The sequence below is a fragment of the Penicillium alfredii genome (assembly GCF_028826965.1).
Source record: "Penicillium alfredii strain IBT 34128 chromosome Unknown utg000004l_segment0_segment0, whole genome shotgun sequence".
Classification (NCBI taxonomy): Eukaryota; Fungi; Ascomycota; class Eurotiomycetes; order Eurotiales; family Aspergillaceae; genus Penicillium; species Penicillium alfredii.
In genome coordinates this window covers 1,099,601-1,121,621 of record NW_026622701.1, presented here as the reverse complement: position 1 = coordinate 1,121,621, position 22,021 = coordinate 1,099,601, and the positions used below count along the sequence as shown (strand labels likewise).

Here is a 22,021-nt window from a genome sequence, read left to right as displayed (position 1 = left end):
CCATATGGAACTGCATATTATATCCCCCAGAGCCGGAAATCCTTGAGAATCTATCAATTGATATTGCACTATAAGAATGCCACGGTATAAGCTGTACAACAAGAAGCCATCGTCATCAGAGCCATGCAAGAAAATCGAGAACCCAATCCTTGACGCCAGCAGTCAAAAATTTGAATGACATTCCACATCAGCATATGGCGAGTGCTGTCGACCCCCAAACCAGCGGCGCAATGGAATCCCATTACAATCCGAGGCCCTTTCGCACCTCATCCCGGACCTTCTTCTCATACTCGGGTCTCCGCTCGCGCCACATCTTGGCAGCCTCGACATTGGCGGGACTCTCATCGTTCGGCTCGGCCAGCATACTCATGACCGAGATCAGGATCTTCTCCACGCTCTGGATGGGCGACCAGCGCTCTGAGGCGTGTTCGTAGTGGTTCGGGTCGTCGCCGGGAGGGTGGAGAATGGATATGCAAACCGTTCCGTTAGGGTATACTATATCAAAGCAAGGAAACCAATATTAGTACAGAGGTCATTTGAGGAAGTTTGTAGAGAGATAGCCTGGGCCACGTACCATTCGGATGCCATACCCCGCCGCCGACGAATTTCATAGTGGGCGGACTCAGTGGGTAGTCCTTTGGGAACTTAAGCTCGGCGGCGAACACCCCACCTTCAAAGGGCGTGCCCTCGGGGCCCTGAATCAGGGCTTCCCAGTAGAACATGTCATCTTCTGTTACGGGGCCTGCGGTGATGCCCTCTGGCGGGTTGGTGGATAGGTTCTTGTATTCGTGGAAGAGACGTTTTTGAGCGACAGAGGTAGCCATTTTTAGTTATAAAAGAGACAGACGGGTGAGTCCTCAGAGCGCGTGGAGATGAGTGGTTTGGTGCAGGTAGAGTTGGTGGATTCTTTGAAGGTGGCGACGGAACAATTCCGTGGTTCCCGTGATAAGGACAAAAGTCGAGTGGACGATTGTCGTGGAATTGCGAGAAGTGTTAGTATGAGAATAGGGCGTGCGAATGCGAAAGAGGGTCGAGTGAAAGAGGGTCGAGTAAAAGAGGCGAATTGAAGAAAGAAAGTTGGGGAGGCCGCGGGGTTTACCTGGATCGACGCCTGGGGCCAGTCGATTCCGACTGAGTTTCTCCCAACTGCCTCTTTCTTCTATACCACCTTTACACCTTTTCTTATACCTCGCTTTTATAACTAGCTCTAGTATTTGATTTCAGTTATCGCTGTCGGTGACAGTCCGGTAGGTATATCTAATATATGGTACATGCTGGCCATCAAAACCAGTCAAAATCGTCGCCTCCTTCGTCCCCGGATTCTTCAGCACCCCAGGGATCTTGCGGCGGCTCCTGCGACCAGAAATCGTCATAGGGACCCTGATCTGCAGGTTGTTGCAGGTCTTCTGGTGGCGCACCGTGCTGATCGGGCGTGGATTGGGCATTGGGATCACCCGACACACCCCTTTGCATTGCCTCATATCCAGCCATGGTCCCAGCACCAGCGGCACCTGCAGCAATACCCTCTGTCATCCCACCGGCGGCACTGGCCCGGCCAAGAGCCCCGGTAGCAGCTTCACCAACTGTTCCAGCTTCCCCGGCAGCAGCACCACCGGCGGCGCCCCCTGCCGCTGCTTCGCCGGCCGCAGCCTCACCACCGATCCCCGGGAACCAGAGCGGCATGAAGCCCATGCCCCCAGCCCCACTATGCCGACTGAAGTAATCAAAGTCGATGCTCACCGCCGTAGCCAACATCACGGCGCGTTGGTCCAGCGTCATTCCGGGGGTCTTCCTGTCATGGTTGGGTGATGGTTCATGACCAAGTCCCGCGGAGTCCATGCGCAATGCATAAACACCAGTATCTGTAAAGAACTCACGGGCAAACCCCGCAAAGTCGCGATTGACGGATCCGATTAGGCGACTGTCTGCGGACCGCAGAGAGAAGTCCCAGGAAAGGAACGGCTCATCAACGTAAGCAAACTGGTTGAACTCGCCCTGGTCACGTTGAGATAGTTGCGCGAGTTGCATCTGTTGCGGCTTCGACAGATCAGATCCCTCGAGGGGGAATTTCTGGGTGCCCATATTTGTTGCTTGGTTGGGTGGCTGGTGGTAGGTGAACATATTATATTTTCGCCGTAATGGAGCCCACTGTTGTTGAGCTTCCCCAATGACTCGCATCTCATCAAACCCGAGGGGCGAGACTCGAGCATTTGATGTCACGCCGGCTTGAACCAGAGACCTGGGGGTCTCGCCTTGCAAGGCAGTAGAGGGCGAGTAGGCGTTAGCCGTGATGTCGAGGGGATCGTAGACTTGAATGCGGGAGTTGATCCAGGAAAAAGGGCGATGGAACTATAGAGGTTAGAGACAATGTTGATCTAGCCGCAGGCCATAAAGCAGCGTTGCGATAGCTCACCCGAAGAACCTCATTTTCTTGCCGATCAAACACATGCGTCACGAAGCCCCGGTGAGTGCGAAACCACTGGCGCGCCATCGCGTTGGCGATTCCTTTCTCCTGCTCCGCCATATATCCAATGTGATTCCCTTGAGCATCCATAATGACGTATTTGTTGGCTTGCTCGAACCCTCTGTCGGAAATTGCGCGTTAGTTGAGCTGTACCACTGGGTCGAAGTGCGACTCGACTCACATCATTACATTCATCATCTCCAGTTGTCGTTGAACTACCACCCCGGAATTAGCCAGGATCGCCGTTGCCGGATGGTTCCCTTTAAGCACGGCTTTCGGGTCTTCCGGGATATGCACGGGAGAAAGGAGGGTGTTTTGCGAAGGGTCGTAGTTGGAGTTTGCAGCATCTTGGGATTGAGACGTGACGTTCTCTGGCTGCTGTGGTGCTTCATTTTCTCTCTTTCTAGGCTGAATGGGCTCGGGTCTGTAAACGCTATTCCGAGGACCGCGGCGAGTACCTGCGCCTCGCAAACTTGAAAGAGCTCGACTGCGAACTGGAATCCACCGTAGAGGCAGTGGTCGGAGTCTTGCACCCCACATGGTTGAATATAAAGCAGCTCTCATTCAGAACCGAAAAAGCTGTGTTGATTGAAAGGTTGGGAGGAGAGCGGATTGGAGACGGCGAAGTTGGAAGGCGGACGATTCTGGTGACGGAAGGCGGGGATAAACGGAGATAACCGCGATAGCGGGCAGATCACCTTAGCTGTTTCTAGTTTGTTATAATATGGTAGATACAAGCTATTCGTTTGGCCTGGGATAAGTACATGCTTTCTTCAGTTTATACTCCTCGCGTGGTGGTTTCAGCCCATCTAAGGTCACGTCATAGAGACGCCAGAGGCAGTATAATCTAAAAATACCACGAGTATTGAGACAAGACGATAGTCCAGCTTCAAGGACATGGAAAGTGTTTGTGCATCTATTTTATACCTGGGGATTCAATAGGTATCCACAGGCCTTCGAGTAGCAGTGTGAGTAGGATCGTAACCACCTATAGTAGTAATAGAAACTCCAAGGCCCGGCTCCATCTAGCAGAAATACAAGCAGGATATGTACGCTGAAAACACGCTTGAATGAACTAGCCCTCACAGGAGACCCTTGCGAGCCAATTCAATCTTGCGCGCTGCCTCGCCGGCCTTGTATCCACCTTTCGACACACACACGGCGCTCCCTTCTCCCAGCTCGATCTTTTCTTCAACATCCGGGTGTGGGCACGGGCAGTGATGCGGGAAATGGACACATGCCAAAGTTCCCGGGCAGGTGTATTTACTGCATGAAACTGAAGGGAGAAATCTCAGTGGTTAGCGACACGGATGGAGAATTATGGGGGACAACAGGCGACGGGATTGCACCAAGACACAAACCACCTGGGATGGCTGTCGCTCACCTCCGTTCCAATTCTTTTGGTATCGGCTGCTATCACTGGCGGCATCTTGCGGGCCCGAGGCCTGTTCTTGCTGTTGGTCGCCCCGGAACATGTGCTCGAAGAAGTTGAATTGCGCCTGGGCGACGGAGACGAGCAGAAGAAGGGCCCACAGGGCCTGGCGCCAGCTGTGCATCATAGTGTCAAGAAGACCGAAAACACCAAGAGACGAACTGGATATAATGGACGAGTGATGGGGGGCGAAACTGGGTAGGCGGATTGGACTTGTTGGTACTGTGGTTGAAGCCAGCTTTCCAGCCACGTGACGCCAAGCAAAAAAGTTCCCTTTGGGCAAGCTCGACTTTCTTCTATCTTTTGATCACGGCCAAATCCCACTCTTCACCACAATGCTGCAGCCCAGGTTGCTGACGCCCCTACGGGCACTGGAAAGGGTCATTGGTCCCTCCGTCCGGTCAACGACGCAACACCTCTACCAGCCACAACAATCACTCCTGCAGCGGACGCTCTCGGCGCCATCGGCGCTCACGAAAACCACACCCTCCTTCTCCCGCCCGCTCTTCCCCTTCTCCCAAGTGCGACACGCCTCACACGCCGCCCAAGGAACAGCCAATAAGCACTCGCGCGACCCGGCCGGCAAGCGTCTCGGCGCGAAACGCACAGGCGGCGAGTACGTCGTTCCGGGATGCATCATCTTCCGGCAGCGCGGGTCGAAGTGGTTCCCGGGAGAAAACTGCGCCATGGGCCGCGACCACACGATCTACGCGACCCAGCCCGGCTATGTGCGATATTACCTCGATCCCCTGCAGCACCCGGACCGGCGATATATTGGGATTGTCTTTGAGAAGGACGGCAAGCTGCCGCATCCGCGCAATGCGCCCACCCGCCGCAAGTTGAACATGGTCGCTGTGCCGCGTGCCGAACGTGCTGCGGCTCAGTCTGACCTGGTTGCCTCTGTCGATGAGAATGGTGTCCAAGTTGCGGACGTCGATGCTGCCCATGCCGAGCAGGGGCCGCAGCTGCGGCCTGGGTATATGTACCGTGAGGCCAATTGGCAGATCGGTCGTGTGGCCGAGAAGGCTGGTGTCAAGCCCAAGGTGTATAAGGTCCGAAACCGATGGCTCGCGTGGAGGATGCGTGTGGCTCGCACTCAGCGGGTTGCCCAGATGAAGAGTTTGAAGAGCAAAAAGGCGGGCAAGAAGAACAAATAAGGGTCGTGCATGATGTCTTTCTCCCATGGATATCGGGTTTCTGTAGCGATATGATTTTTTAGTGTCTGATGTTCTCCTGTATTATAGAAAGAATCATTTATCCTCCAATCCTCCAATCCTTGTAAATCCTGCATTGTAAGCATCATGACATGGCCTGTATCGTTGTAGATGACTACTTTACTATGACTCTCTGTCCTGGAGAACACTCGTAATCTACGAGCCAAGTTGGGCAGTGCATACTTTTGCCTCCACAAGAAGCCAGGATAGAAAATGACAGGCAATGACATTGGTATCTTCGCTAAATGTCCTACTAAACAACACACATCACTCTTCAAATAAACGGCCCAAGATCAAACTCTGACAGACAAACTCATTACCAACAATCCTCGCGCCGCAGGATGAGTCGCCGCTCGGCGTAGACAGAGTCAGTACATCCGACTTCTTACGTTTCCTGCCTCCATGCACCAAGCGAATACGTTGTGTCTTCGACTTCGGCGTCAGAATTGACTTCGCCGCTGCTTGATCGGCATCGTCAACATAAACCCAGTCCCATGTGGCCGGAAGATCGGCCTCAGACTGGGATTCTAGCAGGGCCTTGGCTGTCCCCAGATCGGGAACGCGCTCGACACGGGATGCGCCTAGGGCGTAGGTCAGGAAGATGTAGGCTTTTTGCTTTTCGACTTTGCCGCGGCCCATCACCAGAAGCACTGACTGGCCATTGAGTAGTTTTGGGCGCGCGGCGACAGTGTCCGGTAAGCGGGCAGTGGAGGGCGGAATTGGAGTCAAGATCCTTGACTTGGTCGCTCCGTTGAGGTACATCGAGTCTCCGGCCGGGAGGAGGTAGAGATCCCAGTCGAGAACCCGTCTTTGGGCCACGCAGTCTTCCACCCAGCGGCCCGACAGACATGGGAGATTCAGTGCCAGCGCTTGCATGTACTTCTCGCGCCGGGAGTGCGTGTCCGCAAGAAGACAGGCAAACCCAACGTCCTCAGCAAGAGCCGTAAGACGCAGACATCCACTGGCATCCGCCTTATTTGCTGAGCCCTTGGTTGGGGTGTCGATGGGAACAATTGACGAAGCCTCGAACAATTCCGTGAAGCCTTCATGTAGGACAATGCCGCCGTTCTCCATGATCAGCTTGGTGACACGGTTCTTGGATTCTTCGTTTTCCTTGTAAGATACCGCGAAAGCCATTCCAGCGAAGATGCCACTGGCATGCTGAAGGCTGCGGGAGAGTCGCGCACTAGGGGAGGCCGGTGCGGATGACTTTTCTGACGGAGAGTGGACGGTGGTCTCTTGCTGAACAGGTGGTCGATATGTGAATGACCGGTCCTTAAGCTGATTCCACAGAACAGAATCCAAGTAGATCCGGGAAATAGGAATTTTGATCACATTTTCGGGGTTATTTAAGCCGCCATTCGGAAGGCTTTTCCGTTGTTTGGGCCCGAGTATGACCGTTGTGTGTCCGTGAATGTCGGTTTGAGGATAATAGCCTTCATCCGCGGCTTTGGCCAGGTCTTCCCTGGTGAGCTTGTTTTCAAATCCACGAACGATGCGGGTGACTTTTGGAACGCCGCGCATGTCAACTTTGACGGCGTCTCCGACCCGAAGTTCAAGCCTTTTCACTGCACCCTTGGGCACCTCGACTGGATTACTGTCCTCGAATTTAACACTGTATTTGCTCTGTGAAACTCCAAGTGGTGTTCCAAAACAAGTTGCAGGGTAGTATGCTCGTGTTTGGCCCATCCATATAGCGAGGACCTGACTGGGAGCCACTTGGGAATTGCCAGAGGAAGCTCGTGGTGTCTCAGGTGTGCTAGGAGGGTTCTCGACAACGCTTTTCTCTGACACAGTAATGTTCTCCGAATCCATGGATACTTCCGTGAGCTCGGACGATGAAGCAGGTTGAGGGTTATGAAAAACAGCAGCTGGCCGTGGGAGAGCCTGTTTTTCGGGAGTCTGAGCTGCGGCACGCCGCTCTTCGACATAGCGGGAGGAAGATAATCTCCCGCGTCTTGACTTTGGCCGAATAACCTGCTGAGGTGACGCCCCGATCTCCCAAACATCATCAGTTTGTCGAGGAGGCTTTGGTTGTCTGCGAACATTTGTTTCGGGGACATGCTCCGGCTCTAAATCCTGGCGCTCTTCTGCAATAGGCTCTGGGCGGGTAGGGGCCACAGATTTGGGGGGTTGAAGGCGAGGGGTTATGGGCAGAATAGGGTCAGAGGCACGGTAGCTTTGGCCATCATTGCCGCGGCGTTTCTTCTTTGGGCGAGTCGGCGAATTATCAATCAATGATCTGAACTCTTGGTCGTCGGCCGTGAAGATTCCAATCCCCATGTCAAAAAAGCCCGTTCCGACTTGTGGTGACAGGTCCGCCGCAATCTCAGTCAATGCTCGACGCTGCCTCCCGCTTGGGCTAGAGAGAATTTGCGAATGTAGGTTCTTCACAGGCGAAGAAAGCGCTCGTGAACCAGATGGCCGAAGCTGGCTACTCCGAGCATTTTTGGCGACAGGGTACATGGGAGGAAGATCGTCGTCTTCGTTATTCACTGCATCTCCGTTGTATTCGGCCTCCCATTCATGATTGGGGCTTGTTTCGGGGATGCTCGTCAGTCGAGCCATGTCACCAAGCGGCTTTCGGTGCTGATGGACGGGTGTTTCAGTTATACGGGATGGCATCGATGATGATTTACCTCCAAATCCCGTTCGGATGTCATTGCGAGAGGATCCCACGCTAGGTTGAGTTGAAGGGTTGCTAGAATTCGCTTGGTGGCCCTCATAGGATGAGTTGTGTGGACGGGGCACCAAGATAGAACGATTTGAGACAACAGGTGACTGTCCCTGAAAATTGACGCGTGGTCGCGATAATCCTCCATCTTCGTGCCGTGAACAAGGTGGGGATGACTGAAGACGTTGCCTGACAGGCGATACTTTATCAACGTCAGAAGCTGGATCAATTTGCATATGGCCGACAGGCTGCGAATCTTTCCTAGCAATATCGGAATTTTGGTGGCTTTCCCGTTCCGGAGGTTGTTGCGGCGACTGCTGTGGTGATTGTTGGGAGTCCTTGACCATCACCTGTGAAGACCGGCTGACATCGACGGCTGGATCATTCTCGGGAGATCCAAATGAGCGCCGACGAACGCTTCCTACTGCAGTTGGCGTCAAAGCCTCTGCACGGGGCGGCGATGGAGTGGCTCCAAATCTAAGAGCCTGGGAAAGACGGTCATGTGAACTAGCGGCGGCGATTGCTAGAGCGGGCGGGCCATTGAAATTTTCCTTGTCTTCTTCTGTTGAAGAATGGGGAGGTTCTGGCGAACGAGGAACATGCGGACCGAGTTCTTCTTCTTGCTCGGTTTCTTCCTCGCTGGCCGCTTGCAACATGACATCGTCTTCGCGTGCATGATCAGCTGGCGCCTCCGGGGAAACAGTTCCTTGTCTTGCGGACAAGTTGGACATAGACCGGGCAGGTGCTGTCAGGCCTGCAAATTGAGCAGTAGCCTCCTCGTCAATTTGTCGCTGGCGGCGTGCACGCTCCACAAAGCTGGATTCTTTGAAGAATTCCCGATCACTCTGGTCCTCCGAGTGCATATTATCGGCTGACCGAGTCAGCCTCTCGCCCCTGTCACGCTTGGTTTGGGATTCTTTCATGGAGATATAATTCAAATTGGGTTCAGATGATTCTCGCATGAAATTCGCCGGCAGGCCAACCAGTGGCGAGGAGATTGCGTTGGCCACACGGGGCTGTTCAATTGGGACATTCGGCGATGGGCGATCGGACATAAGGTCGACCTGTTGACCGTGCACCAGTGGAGAGGACGGGGCCTGGGTCGCCTTGAAAACCTGGCTTAGGCTCATGAGACCGCCGCTGGACGGAAGGTCCCCGGCGAGTGGGATCCGAAAAACGGTTGGGGTTTCTGTCGCCATACCCTTGGTCTGGGCAGATTTGACTGCGGTCGCAGGGGTTGTCGTCAGGAAGCGTTGAGATTCGGGGAACAGGTTGGGCTGGTAGGCCATGGGAGACGACTCGCTCGGATCAAAGTTGCTTTCATCGTCATCGTGATCTTGGGATAAGTTTGCTGGCGGGCGTGCGGTGTCGAATTCTGTCAGGAGATCGATATGGCCGCTGTCACCCTCGTGGAGGGTCCGAAGGGTGGCCCCGTCGGCACCGGTTTGTGAAAAGTCCCGCTGCATTGACTCTCCATTATGTTGGATGATGCTGTCATACACCGACTGCGAGACGACCTGGGTGTCACCAGGCGCCGTTTCTGCGGAGCTCATATTTTCGATTTGTGATCCAGGTACTGTATCCGGTTCGGCGGCGCTGTGGGAAGTCATCGGGTTTGCCTCATGCTGCTGGGGCATGGAGGGGGATTGGCGCTGAGGGTACGAGTTCGTAGGGACCGGTGCGGAGGTCGAGGGTAGCCCGTGGCCAGTCGACGATGCGTCACCATCAGCACGGTGGGAATAAAAACGACGAGGCGTTTGCGGCGAAGCGATGGCACCTCCTGCAGATCCAGTGAGGCACGCCGATGGTTCGTGCTCCTGGGGATGTCGAGGTCAGTCCAATGAGAGCGAACGCTGCAGGGTCATTACATACTAGCCCCAACGCGTCGCGTTGCAATGCGGCGATGTCAAGACTGTCCTGGGTTTCCATCTCGCCCTTGGAGAAATACAACTGCACACGAGCTGGAGCTCATGGCCTGGTAATTCGGGGCTCGATAAATCCCACCAGTTCAAGTCTCCCTGGTCGATGCACCGAGCACATTGAAATTGAGGTTGGAACCGGACGCGAAACGCGTTTGTCACGTGACACTAGTAATATTGCCCGTTGCAGGATAGCGCCGTGTTTCTACACTGTACAGATGGGAACACATCCATGGACTGGACATTGATACGAAAAAGATTACATTGGGGTTCATTGTGTTCATTATTTTCATGATGCAATAATGGTACATATACATATTCTCGTTCGAGAGATGAGATGTGACTTGAAAACGTGATAGGGTATGAGAAGCCCTATACAAAGATCGCCTTGACAATCAACATCACGGCTTCAATCGCGACTTCGGTTGGGCACCCAGCGACGAATGAGAAATTCACGGATACGGTAGCGACCCAGCGCAGCGCCAATGTCATCAGAGAAACCGGCTGGTGGAGGCACTTCGACATAACATAGTACCAGGCTTTTCAGCACTTGGGCCTGTACCCGGTTCACACAATGCAGCCACCACCAACTCCGGGCCTGCTTGCTCGCCGCATATTCCCTGCGCTCTTCTGTATCCTTCCAATATGGGTGCTCGTACGAGGGAATGACGGCGATAGCAAACTCGGCATGCGAAAAGACCGGACCGCGGTTGTACAGCAGGTAGTCGGTTCCAAATTTCACACCAGAGCGAACAACCCACCCCAGCGACCGGAAGTGGTGGTACACGGCATAGGAGATCATGAAGGGGTCGTCGGGCTGTAGTTCGGAGGAAGTGGCGCGAGGAGGATAGAAGGAATGGTGTCGGAGGAGTGGAAATAGAGACGAGGTGGGAATTACGGTGTTCTGCTCAGGGTCGTAGACTCGCAAGACACCCAGCGCATAGACGAGGAAGAAAGCCTCTTCGTTGGAGAGTTGAAGATGCTCTTCATTCTGAAGCGCCGGTTCATCATCTGCATCGTCTCCGGCCACAATGGCTTCGGGCGACTGAAGCGCAACGGTCGAGTCGGAGGGGAACTTGGTCTCCTGCACAACTGGTGAAAAACGGACAGTCTTGCCGTTGGTCGGCTTCAGTGACGAGTCGGCTGGAACGGCGGAATTATCGGTCTGTGCCAGATTCCGTGACTCCTGAAGCCTTGCCTCCTTTGCCTTCTTGAGGGAGAACTTCTCTGTGGTAGTGGCAGCACCGTTAGCCGTACCATTTGCGGGTGTAGTCGGGGCGCTTTGGTCATCGGACACAGCACCAGATTCCCTGGCAGCCGCCTCGGTCTTGAGCCTTTCCTCGATGGCCAATTTCTCCATTCGAGCTCGCTCGAGTTTGAGCTCGCGCCGCTCCGACCTGCGTTTCCTTGTAACCTCCTCGCTTGTGTTTCCACCCAGCAGCCCTCTCCGTTTCTTCTCCCGCTCCAGCCAGCTGGGCTGACTTCGACTCAGACTACCTTTACCAAAGAACCCCCTCTCCCACAGGGCCCGAATTGCCTTCTCATCTGTGACATGGACGGATGAGGTAGCTGAGTCGAAGTAAGCCGAGTAGACTTCTTGACGTGGCGGAGAGACCAGGAAGGTCAGGTACGAAAGGACAACACTAATGATGGAGAGGGGGTTATGAGGGATTACGGGAGGAACTGGATGGACACTAAGCGGGAGCGGGAAGCGATGAATGTGCTTGTAGTTGGGCCTGGGTGGACGAGGAGCCCGAGTTGGGCTCTTCTCTTGTACAGGCCCAGCTTGGGATGAGGGTGTACTGGGCTCTGGGGCCGTCTTAGACATGTTGGTAGCCTGATCCATCATATGGAATGATCATAGAAACAATCCACAGTTCTATCCAGAAGAGCTGATGTTAGCAGCTATTCTGATGCAAAACATGCTTAAGTGGTGGTTCCCTCGGGATATGCATGTGCTTCTCAGATACCGTTGTAGTCAAATAAAACCGCATCATTGACAAGGGCTAGAAATCAAAGTGCCCTTGCCTTAGATTGGATATAGTTTTGATCATCATAGAAGCTTGAAGCATGCAGGAAATAAGAAAAAAAAAAAAAAAAACGCTTGAGTCAACTCACCTGGAGTTATTGTTCAGGCCGTGTCTGGGAGGATATGGTTAGATGAGCCCAATTACTGAGGCAATCATCATGGTAAAGTGAGCAACAGGCCTATAAAGGCTAGAAATCTAAAGCACCCGCCCGATCATTGTTGACAAGGTGAATATGGGATGAGCTGAGCTCGCAAAGTGGAAGAAGCGAAATTTTGCAGTGGAAAGCGGCGGTTAAAAAGGGCCGTGGGTGACTCAGCAGTGGCCCGAGCTCGATTTTCGGCGTCAAAAAAAAAATTCCTCCGTCACCAAGCACAATTACTCCAAGAACCTCAATTTATTACCCACCCTAACCGCCAAGTGAGTTTGCCTTGATTGATTTGTCCGTGAATGTAAACTGATTTTTATCTGCTCCCAGGATGCATCTTATGGTATGTCGAAGACACCGTAATCACCGAATCCACTCTCCGCAATCGCAAGAGTCCCGACGAGAAACCGAAACCCTGTCGCTAACCTGGGGGATCAGTACGTGCTGGACAAGGATGGCAAGCGTGTCTACACGCTCAAGAAGGTCCTGAATGGCGAGGTCACCAAGTCGGCGCACCCTGCCCGCTTCAGCCCTGACGACAAGTACTCGAGGTGCGTGTTGAGAGTCGCGGCGATCTGGAATCTAGCGATTCGCCTTCGATTATTACGGGCGCTGACATCTTCTGTTCTTATTTTATAGGCACCGTGTGACCCTGAAGCGCCGATATGGCCTTCTGCTCACCCAGCAGCCCGGTATGTGCTTCCCCAGCAAAAACTGCGCCGTGCCAGAAACTAATATATCTGTTATTATTCAGAGACCAACGTTGCTGCGCCATAAATTCCTGGGAAGGAACATGTATTAAAGGGTGATTCGGCCCATGCCCCGGCGAATGGTGTTTTATCTTGTGCGGTCTCTTGTCTCGCTGAAATCTGCATGGTTGATTTGCTTGGTTTCATCTTTTTTTTTCTGCTCGGGGTTTGTCTCCCATGAAGCTACTAGAGAATATGATACCTGGGATAGGTGATCAAATACTATCGATCTCGGATCAACATTCATAAGCAGCTCTATATTTGGTGATATCTATGTCCAAATGTTGCATCCCAATAAGACAAGACATGATCATTCCTCATAAACAGGCCAACTGTCGTGGCAGAAAGCATTGACCAAATGACTTTTTGATCCCCCTTCGACAGAGAATCCTCCGAAACTCCGATCCATGAACACTGAAATGCAAAGCGGTCCGCGAGGCACCCTCAACGCTTTCGCGAGTTGACGTTGCGGCCGGCGCCGACCTTGGCCCGGCCTCCTTGCTTGCTGCGCTCTCCGGTCAAGATGCCAGGCAGGTAGTCTTCATCCATGAGGTCCCGCTCCCGGCGCTGTCGGCGTTGCTCTTCAGCCACGGATCGGACATATTCCTTCTGGTCTTCGGCGAGGACCAGCTCCGTGCCCCAGCCACCTTTACCTCCGCCGCCTTTCCACTTGCCGCTAGCATTGCCTGCCACAGGTTTTGGGACGCTGTAACGGTTACCCCGGTTGTTCCACTGCATGTTTTTCTTCAGATGCATGGTGAACTGGCCATTGGCAGTGGTGGTACATGAGACCCGGGTGAGGGTGTCATTGCCACAGCGCGGACAGAAATCTTTGCTCATTTCTTTCGTGGTGAAGAAACAGGCATGGCACCGCTTGATGAAGGATTTGAGGTGCTGAATTCGCTGGAGAGTGGTAGTTGACAGAAGGTTGAGGTTCATCTGGAGCAGCACGTTTTGACACTGGGCAATACCATTAGCATGTGCTGAAATTATGAATTTCATGAACGCTCGTTGCTTACCGCAAAATCAGTGGTCATCGTCGCGACCTGCATGGTCTTCGGCTCGGACGTAACACCTGTTGCACCGCCAGCTTCGTCGCGGGCCAGCCGCTTCTTGTAGTTGGTGGGCGTGATCCATTCTCCGCCGTCCGAGTCGGCACCACCATCCTCGTCCTCGTTGCCGTTGTCTTCGGGGACATCTTGTTCTGCCGTCGGGGCCTCGGTGGAGTCGTTCTCAGCAGTGGTCTCCTTCTCTGCGGTATCTGTAGAGGGGGCAGGCTGCTCCGCAATAGAATTTTCTGAAGTCTCCTTAATGCTCGCATCTTTCACGCCATCCGTGATGACTTCCACATCCGTTGACTCGGTTTTCTTTTCCGTCTGGTCCTCCTCCTTGACAGGCGGCTTGCCATTGACTCGCTTCTGGCCAGGAACACTCCTCAGCCGCCAATCGCCACCATTGCGTTCACATTCCACCTCATAGGCCAGCGCCAGCACCTCGATATCGGTTTTACTCAGCACCGACCGATCACCGGTCTTGCGGGCGAATTCGCTGATCACATTGAAACTGTTCGGCGTGGGCGACCGTTGCTTCAGGAATGGCAGGTAGAGAGTCTCGACTCGGGCGCGGGCATCGGGATCGCGGATCTCGTTGACCACGGATGGCGGGGTGAAGATTTCCTCGCACTGGGCAAGTAGAGTCGAAAGCGGCGGGGTATTCTTGAGGATCGGACCGGCGTCCAACACGATTGTGTGGACAGATTTAGGGGGTGTGGTAGCAGACTCGGCCATGGTCTGCGCAGTCTAACTGACTCTCAAACACAAGGAAAGAATTAAGAAGAAAGACAAGACGAGCAGCGCACAGCACCTTGTGAGCACGCGGAAATTTCTCAGGTGGTCTGTGCGTTATCGCCTTATCGCCTTATCGATGAACTATGTAGGGCTCGACGGTGAGCCGAATGGTCTTGCCTTACAATTGGCTATGATTTTCTATGTCTGTTTGAGAAAGAATAGGGCTGTAATATGAAATGTAGCTGAGAAATATTGAAATCCCAATCGTTTGATATCTCACACATCAAACGGACTATATGAGCGATTTAAGTCGGCTCTGTAGATATACTTCCCATTCAACGAACGCCGACGATCCTCTTTACCAACTCATTAATCCTCAAGATCCTCATGCAGTGAACAGTAAATGACACACAAATGACATAGAGTTGGGTGTTGGATGTTGAATGGTTGGTAGAGCTGGTCAATCAATGTTAGTACTAGTTGGAAATCGGCCCAGCCAGTTCCTGCTGGCTTCCAGAGCTGAGACAGTTTTTCTCAGGGGGCGACTCGAGCAACGAAGCCAATCAAAAATACCCAGAAATGCAATACCAAATATATTCTAGTTGCCACCGAGGAAAACGGCGACCAAACGGGGCCCAGCCAAAGCCATTCATACACTCGGTTCCTGTACCAGGGATAAGATATACTCTCCAACGGTCTTTTTTCGAACACACCTTTTTCAATCTTGGTTACCCACAGCCCCAGTCCCATGTCTCCAAAAGCCAAGCCTGTTTCTGGTCCAGCTAATTACTGACTTGAATTCGGCCTGCGTCTCTTGGCGCCAACCAGCAGAGCTAAGCACTGGTCCGACACCAATGCAACCAGTCAAGGTCGGATTCAAAAGCATGCAAGAGCCCTGCTCAATATCATGCAAAAAGAAAGGAGTTCCTGCAAGATCGAGGGAGCAGTCCTCGAGGCATGCAACAGGCACGAGAAGTAGCGGTCAATCCACGTGGAAGTAGGTATACCATTGCACATTGGATGTTGCACACAGGATATCATATACATCATATACGCAATGTGTGATGTAGCTGTCCCTGATATAGTTTGCAGCCGGGGGGAAAAGGTGTTTGTCTCCCGGTGCATCACTCGGTGGATGTCATCCGGTACCTGTGAGTGCTGTGCGGATCCGGGGATCAAGGAGTGACGGGATGTCGTTTTCTTTCCTTCCAAGTGGACTCGATTGTGCAGGGTGCAGTGGCATCGCAATTCCATCCAGGCATGGAGCCGTCAAAATGTGCCCCTATACACGCGAAAGAGGCAATGGGAAATGAGCAATTCGATGACGGGGTTTGTTGAAGAGTAATGGCAGGAGTAGCAGGGAATCTTTTTGATTTAATTTAATTTAATTTAATTTTTTCCCCGAAGTATGGTCAACCAGACCATGTCAATCTTGCAACTGCCAGTTTAGCTGTCGCTCCAATCGCATTGCTATTTACAACACCTCAACTCAGACCGGATTCATATCATTACTCGAATCTCGAGCGTGCACTTCCCACGCGTCTCGAGCAGATGACAGAACACGCATGAAAGTCGCGAGGTGTACTGCATAAATAAAAGAAAGGGCGAGTTATACAACCGAATTTGAGCTCTCGGGCCATGGGAATTTTAAGGTCTATGTACAGCTAGCCAATCGTGGATTTTTGTCTGTGGATGTGATAGATCGAGTTCATTTCGGCGTGGCGTCAGCTCAATCTCAGTCTGAGCGTATGAGATGAGAGAATCCGAGATCTTGTGCTTGTTGCTTGTTTCATATTCTCCGAGTGATGTCGTAGCATTTGACAAGTACATGATCGACTGCGTTGGAGGCTATCTAGCGGAGTTGACAGCAGATCATTTAACTCTCTGGCACTTGAAACACAGATCCTGGAGTCACAGCATAGGACCCTACGATTGCAGAGCGACTCATCGATCTCAAGGAATTGTCATGCTGCTCTGGGGCCCGCTTGTATCCGGGGTAAAATATCCATCACTCTTACCAGGCCCTTGCCGCGATCGAATAGGATTCAATATGGAAGATGTGAGTCCAGGATATTGACTGAGTGACAACAAAGAGCAGACACCCTCGTGCACCGCAAAAGACAATCGGATTCAATCTCCGAGTCCGTTTCAACGAGAATAATTTGAATAAAAGAGATTCGGAGCCACATCCCTTGCACGATAGGGTGATCCGTGCGATGAGCTTAACGAAGCCCCGACGTAGACCAGGCAAGACCCTTTCTTTCTCCACCATCTTGGATTTTTTTTCTCCTGGGTGACTCGTCGAGTCGGTGCTCACCGAGAACACGCGCTCTGCACTCTGAGTTCTATTATTTTCTCCATTCTTTTCAATCTCCGCGGTAGCACCAGGAAAGGAGAAGAGAACGAGGGGGCGTGCACACGAACTGAAAGCCGGGTCGATCGTCCGATGCATAGAAAATCGATCGGCTGCGCCTTCTGCTCGATCTGAAAAGCTCTCCTGTATTCCAGACAACTTGGTTCGTTCGTTGTCTACTGCTTTTTTGCCATTGAATACGCAATTGAGCCTATACCGTGGACGAGAATAAGAGATGCCATCGTGACATACATCAACTAAGCAAGAAATAGGCTCGACTCCGTCCACTTCATACTATTTATGAGGTCTTACAGATCGACGATCCTGCCAGATTTACATAATTTTGTCTGGGCTGGCTATCCTTCATAAACTGTCCGTGCTTCTTTAGTGTCACTTGGAAATATCAAAATACCATGCTCGCTGATGGAGTCCCCCATGGGTCTAAGAGCTCTAAAATTGCAGGATAGCGTCAGGGGTTAAACTAGCCACTTACATTTGCTAATTAGCTTGCTCAGTCTGAAAAGACGTAGTATTAATCATATTAGATGGACTTTTGGCGGAGATTCATGGGTCTCCGTCAGGACAATAGATGGCCTGGAAGTTCCTCTAGATCTGATCGATCGTGGCAACCAAGATTCCAATCCCTGGACAAGGGAGAAAAGGGCTTTAATATTGACTTTTGAAGTGGGATCCGTCAAAGACATTGTAAACTCTCTGTAGTATAGATTCATTCCTATTGTATGAGAGCTTACCCGAGACCAGAACAACAAGCACGAAGCAAACTCAAACGCAAATGGACCCAGGCAACATGGAAAAAGAAAACAAGTATAAAGTCAAGCCCTCTGCGTGTATCGAATTTGGTCGGGGAAGGATGCCTCCCGATTCGTCCCATGCAGCCCCCTGCGCAGCTCTTCTGCACTGTACACTCTCGCAGTTCGGACTTGTCTTGCATTGACGCAAGCAGCCCGCCAATCCGGGGAGGCGAAGAGAGCATAAAATGCAGGGAGAGCGGGTCATAACCTGAGTAATCATGTGGCTCTGGTGTTTTCTTGCTCTCTCGCTCCGGGAGACGAAATTAGTGGATTTTTGGTTCGACCGTTCCTGGTTGCCGGGAGCACTTTGGTTGGATTGTTTATGAGTCCGGAGGGGTGGGTATCCCTGGCCTTGCTCTTGGCTGCACGCTAGTTGGGGGGGGTATATACTGGGAAGAGAAGAGAAAGAGGGTTATGAGAAAAAGACTGGCGAACGTGGGATTATATTAAGGGAAATCCCTCGGTCTTCCCACCCATTAGCGTGTGTGTCGCTCGTTTGTATCCCGATCTACTTCTTATTCTTTTTTTCTTATATACATATTTTTCCTTTCTTATATACCAGATCTGACACTAGCAGTTCGGATCTCGTCCACTGTGGGGATTCCCGACGAAGATCGGCCAACTATATATCTCGTGGGTTGGCTGTCAACGAATTCAAGAAGGTCATAGATCGGAACGACCCTTTTCGGTCGTGGATCCCCACCGCCAGTGCTTCTCGACGTGCTGGTTCCAATCTCGCGGTATCGACCGAAGATGAGTCTGCTCCAGCTTCGCGATGTGCTGCTCGAGCGGGATGATAGCAGCATCTATCTCTCGTCGCGTGGCACCGAGGCTCTGGCCGTGAGCATCGTATTCACGATTTTGGCAACGGCCTTCGTGGGTGCGCGGCTGTATACCCGGGCCAGGTTGATGGGACGCATGGAATCGAACGACTGGATGATTGTCATTGCGCTGGTGAGTTGAGACAAGATGAAAGTCAACTGAGATTGGGTGCTGACAAGAACAAATAGATCAACTCATTTATTTTCATGGGCTTGGATGTCGTAGAAGCCAGCAGCGGAATGGGCATGCACCTCAAAGACCTCCCGCCGTACATCCTTGAGCGCCAGATGAAGGTGGGATTGATCATATATACACACAGAGAACAATTTGAAGCAAATGCCAATCTAACACGCTCTCAACCAGGCCTTCTGGCTCACGATCCCCTTCTACAACGCCGCTGTACTCTGCGCCAAAGCCTCGATCCTGATGCAGTACTTCCGGGTCTTCCCCACGACGCGCATGCGCGTCGTGTGCTGGGTCATGATCGGCATGTTGGGCATCTATGGGACGTGGGCGGTAGTCAGCGCATTCCTCAACTGTATTCCCGTGGCCAAGTTCTGGGACGATGCGATCGAGGGCTACTGTCTGAGCAAGCCCGAGCTGTGGTTCTCCAATGCCAGCATGCATATCGCCACCGATCTCACCATCCTCATTATTCCCATCCCAGCTCTGTTGACAGTCGACTTGCCGAAAAAGCAGAAGTGTGCTCTGATTGTGATGTTTGCGTTGGGTGGTTTGTAAGTTGTGAATCTCGAGCCATCGGGATTAGCCCTAACTTCCAACACTTGAACATGAGAGATGGATACTGACGGGGATTTTTCAGCGTCTGTGTCACCAGTATCGCTCGCTTGGTCAGTCTAAAGAAGATTTCCGATTCCATTGACCCTACCTGTATGTGGCCCCTTGCCCTCTTCCTTTCTCATTCATAATCATGCCGTTCTGGGTCTAATGTCTTTCCCCAGACGACAACGTCGGCGCCGCATCCTGGTCCGCCATCGAATGCAACACTGGCATCATTTGCGCCTGCCTGCCAACCCTCAAACCACTTCTTGCTCACGTCATGCCTGGCATGCTGTCCACCCTCAGCGGCGACCGCTACGGCAGCCGGGGTGTGTCAACGCGGCGCGCTTCAGTCACCTGGAACGGCGACGGGTCGACTCTCGGCGCACCAGGCGAAGACCCCGAATATGGACCCGGGAATCCCGACCGGGCGCTGGCTCTGATACCTAGCAAGAGTTTTAAGAGCAGAGAAAACAGCATTTCCAACGAGAAGAATCGCCTGGCCAAGGTCTCATCAGTCCCCGAGCAGAGGCACCGGGCGTCGGCGTCTTCGTCTCTGCGCAAATGATGGCAGAGCTTGATCTACCCAGATGCTAGTTATTCTCTTGCTAATTATTCGGCTTCGGCGGGATGGCATTATTTGTTCTTTTGGCCAGGACTTCCGCGTTTTTTTTTTTTTGTTTTTTTTTTTTTTTGTTTTTTTTTTTGTTTTTTTTTTTCTCGGTCTGGCGATGGCCATCCCATCAACATAATCACTCCTTGGGATTCTTGTCATATGTTTCAAGGATAGCATTCTCTTTATTTCTCATGTCGTGTACGTTTAACCAAATATTTGGATATATGATCTAGGCACAGCAATAAAAATAGGACAGCAGTGGTCGATGAAGAATCACAGATATCGGCCAAGCAAATGCCAAAGTATAGCAAATGCCAGTGTATAAAAGACAAACACAATCACCCGCCAGAAGGCATAAATCTTGCAAAACAAAAAAAATACAAGAGCAATCAAACAATGATCATAGAACATCAGCTACCAACACGAGGCCTAGAAGTTGGCAAACTCCTTGTCAACCTCCTCGAAGTGGTCAAAGAATCCCTTGAACAGTTTGACACCCAGTCCAGGGTCCAGGCTTCCGGTAGTTGCACGAATGCTATGCATGCTCAGCTGCGGGATACCACAGTCAATTGCGCGCATGCCGATGCGGGAGCTGGTCATGGGCCCGATCGTGCCACCGCTGCGCGAATCATTCCGGATCTGGAAGACCTGCAGCGTCGAGCCGCAACGGGCCGCCACACTTTGCAGGATGGCGTGGCTGACACTGTCTGTTGTCATGTGGCCATTGGAGTCGGTCGAGACCGCCACGCCCACGTTGAGACGAGGCGAGTGGTTCTCCAGGTAGACATTGAGGAAGTTCGGGTTAACGGCATGGATGACATCCGACGATACCAAGAAGCTGTTGGCCACCGTCTGAGACAGGAGGTTGGGGCCGTAGGTGTTCGGGGCAAAGGCCTCGGTGATGCGCTCAATGACACTGCTCATGAAGTTCGACCGGGCACCTTGCCGCAGCAGACTGCCAATCTCCTCGTCGTCGAACATGCCAACCATCTTGACGGTGCCGCTCGATGCGCTGTCAGGGGAAGCGATGAGCGCCTCTTGGGCAGCATAACAGCAAAGCTTGTCGTCGATACGGCCGGCGAAGATCATGTCCTTCTCCAGGCCACCAAGCTGGGCAGCCTGGCTGTCGAACAGCTCCAGCTCCCAGTTGACGATCGTGCTGTAGTCAGTCACGCCAATCTCCTTGGAGATGATCTTGATCAACTTCTCCGGTTGAGTCGAAGCGAAAGTGCCAGGCTTGATGTCCGCGGACTCGCTCTGGGTCTTCTGCTCAAATAGATCCGAGTTGTCAATTCCAACGATAGGTACCATCTGGGTCTCCGGGTTGAAAGGGCCGTTCGCGGGAGCCCCGAAATGAGGCGCAAGGGTGGGGATGCGCGCGATAGGCCAGTCCAGCTTGACCAGCTTGGTCTCGACCTTGCCGGTTTGCGGGTCACGAACCAGCACTCGACCACCAATACCGAGATCGCGATCCCACCAGGTCAGTCCCAGACCCCCAGCATACGGAGCGACCCCGAGCTGCTGGAAACCCGCCTTGTTTGGAACCTTGGACACGGGCTTCAGCTTGGACGTCAGGGCATCGACGTGGCCAGCCACAATGCCTATCCCATTGCCGCTCTTGTAGTCCTTACCGATGTTGAACGCAATCAGCGAGCTGCCATTGCGCAAGCAGTAGAACTTGCCGCCCCGCTTCAGCTCCGAGGTCCACACCGCACGTTCGGAGAGGAACTTATAGCCATGCTGCTCGAGCTGCTGGGAAAACGACTTGACGGCATGAAAAATCGTCGGGTTCGAGGTCATGAAATCGCAGTATGGCTTCGAGTAGTCTTCGGGGTGAATGGGCGCATCGGTTGCGGGTGCTGCCGCTGGGGCTGAAGGTGACGGTACAGCTCGGTTGGAGGAATCTGGCAGCCGGGCAGACCAGTTCGAGATCCAAGGCGTATCGATGCCGTTGAGATCAGCAACTTTCCTAGTCATGATGGAAGAATTCACTGGAGAGAGAGGAAGGGGTGTTGGAGAGTTGGAGAGTTCAAAGCTCGTGAGGGGAAGAGATGACGATCAGGAGGTTGGGCCCCTTGCTTATCACTCCAGCTGATCGGACAACGCCGAACACGGAATTGTAGAGTTGAGCAGAGACTCGAAGCTGGGTGGTTTCTGTTTAAATCAACTAGCTTAGCAATGGATTTCTTGAAGCTGAAATACTAACGTCGTTGCGGGATGTTTA

The 22,021-nt window shown here is 52.6% G+C and overlaps 10 protein-coding genes across 10 annotated transcripts; 3 read left to right on the top strand and 7 right to left on the bottom strand.

Moving 5' to 3' along the window:
- Window positions 1–241: 241 nt before the first annotated feature.
- On the bottom strand, window positions 242–824 carry NUU61_002073 (E2 ubiquitin-conjugating protein UBC7; the record flags this gene model as incomplete). The annotated part of the gene is made up of 2 exons (XM_056652655.1): window positions 242–495; window positions 575–824. 2 exons carry the CDS (start codon window positions 822–824, stop codon window positions 242–244), a joined length of 504 nt encoding a protein of 167 aa, XP_056513722.1.
- Window positions 825–1,281: 457 nt separating this feature from the next.
- Window positions 1,282–3,004, bottom strand: NUU61_002072 (scramblase family protein; the record flags this gene model as incomplete). The annotated part of the gene is made up of 3 exons (XM_056652654.1): window positions 1,282–2,349; window positions 2,414–2,585; window positions 2,646–3,004. The coding sequence occupies 3 exons, from the start codon at window positions 3,002–3,004 to the stop codon at window positions 1,282–1,284; spliced, it is 1,599 nt and encodes a 532-aa protein (XP_056513721.1).
- A 542-nt stretch (window positions 3,005–3,546) lies between these two features.
- Window positions 3,547–4,023, bottom strand: lcl2 (the record flags this gene model as incomplete). The annotated part of the gene is made up of 2 exons (XM_056652653.1): window positions 3,547–3,740; window positions 3,849–4,023. The coding sequence occupies 2 exons, from the start codon at window positions 4,021–4,023 to the stop codon at window positions 3,547–3,549; spliced, it is 369 nt and encodes a 122-aa protein (XP_056513720.1).
- A 208-nt stretch (window positions 4,024–4,231) lies between these two features.
- Window positions 4,232–5,053, top strand: NUU61_002070 (mitochondrial 54S ribosomal protein bL27m; the record flags this gene model as incomplete). Its single annotated transcript, XM_056652652.1, has 1 exon — window positions 4,232–5,053. One exon carries the CDS (start codon window positions 4,232–4,234, stop codon window positions 5,051–5,053), a length of 822 nt encoding a protein of 273 aa, XP_056513719.1.
- A 324-nt stretch (window positions 5,054–5,377) lies between these two features.
- NUU61_002069 (chromatin-binding protein RAD9) lies at window positions 5,378–9,713 on the bottom strand (the record flags this gene model as incomplete). The annotated part of the gene is made up of 2 exons (XM_056652651.1): window positions 5,378–9,601; window positions 9,657–9,713. The coding sequence occupies 2 exons, from the start codon at window positions 9,711–9,713 to the stop codon at window positions 5,378–5,380; spliced, it is 4,281 nt and encodes a 1,426-aa protein (XP_056513718.1).
- Window positions 9,714–10,112: 399 nt separating this feature from the next.
- On the bottom strand, window positions 10,113–11,531 carry sen2 (tRNA splicing endonuclease subunit SEN2; the record flags this gene model as incomplete). The annotated part of the gene is made up of 1 exon (XM_056652650.1): window positions 10,113–11,531. The coding sequence occupies one exon, from the start codon at window positions 11,529–11,531 to the stop codon at window positions 10,113–10,115; it is 1,419 nt and encodes a 472-aa protein (XP_056513717.1).
- A 740-nt stretch (window positions 11,532–12,271) lies between these two features.
- Window positions 12,272–12,655, top strand: NUU61_002067 (H/ACA ribonucleoprotein complex subunit NOP10; the record flags this gene model as incomplete). The annotated part of the gene is made up of 3 exons (XM_056652649.1): window positions 12,272–12,429; window positions 12,518–12,570; window positions 12,633–12,655. Coding segments are annotated over 3 exons (234 nt in total), but the record flags the coding sequence as incomplete, so codon positions are not given.
- A 416-nt stretch (window positions 12,656–13,071) lies between these two features.
- On the bottom strand, window positions 13,072–14,414 carry NUU61_002066 (rRNA-binding endoribonuclease; the record flags this gene model as incomplete). Its single annotated transcript, XM_056652648.1, has 2 exons — window positions 13,072–13,587; window positions 13,647–14,414. The coding sequence occupies 2 exons, from the start codon at window positions 14,412–14,414 to the stop codon at window positions 13,072–13,074; spliced, it is 1,284 nt and encodes a 427-aa protein (XP_056513715.1).
- Window positions 14,415–18,332: 3,918 nt separating this feature from the next.
- On the top strand, window positions 18,333–19,749 carry NUU61_002065 (uncharacterized protein; the record flags this gene model as incomplete). Its single annotated transcript, XM_056652647.1, has 5 exons — window positions 18,333–18,533; window positions 18,590–18,694; window positions 18,765–19,138; window positions 19,225–19,292; window positions 19,364–19,749. 5 exons carry the CDS (start codon window positions 18,333–18,335, stop codon window positions 19,747–19,749), a joined length of 1,134 nt encoding a protein of 377 aa, XP_056513714.1.
- Window positions 19,750–20,226: 477 nt separating this feature from the next.
- NUU61_002064 (M18 family aminopeptidase) lies at window positions 20,227–21,774 on the bottom strand (the record flags this gene model as incomplete). Its single annotated transcript, XM_056652646.1, has 1 exon — window positions 20,227–21,774. One exon carries the CDS (start codon window positions 21,772–21,774, stop codon window positions 20,227–20,229), a length of 1,548 nt encoding a protein of 515 aa, XP_056513713.1.
- Between the last annotated feature and the right edge of the window lie 247 nt (window positions 21,775–22,021).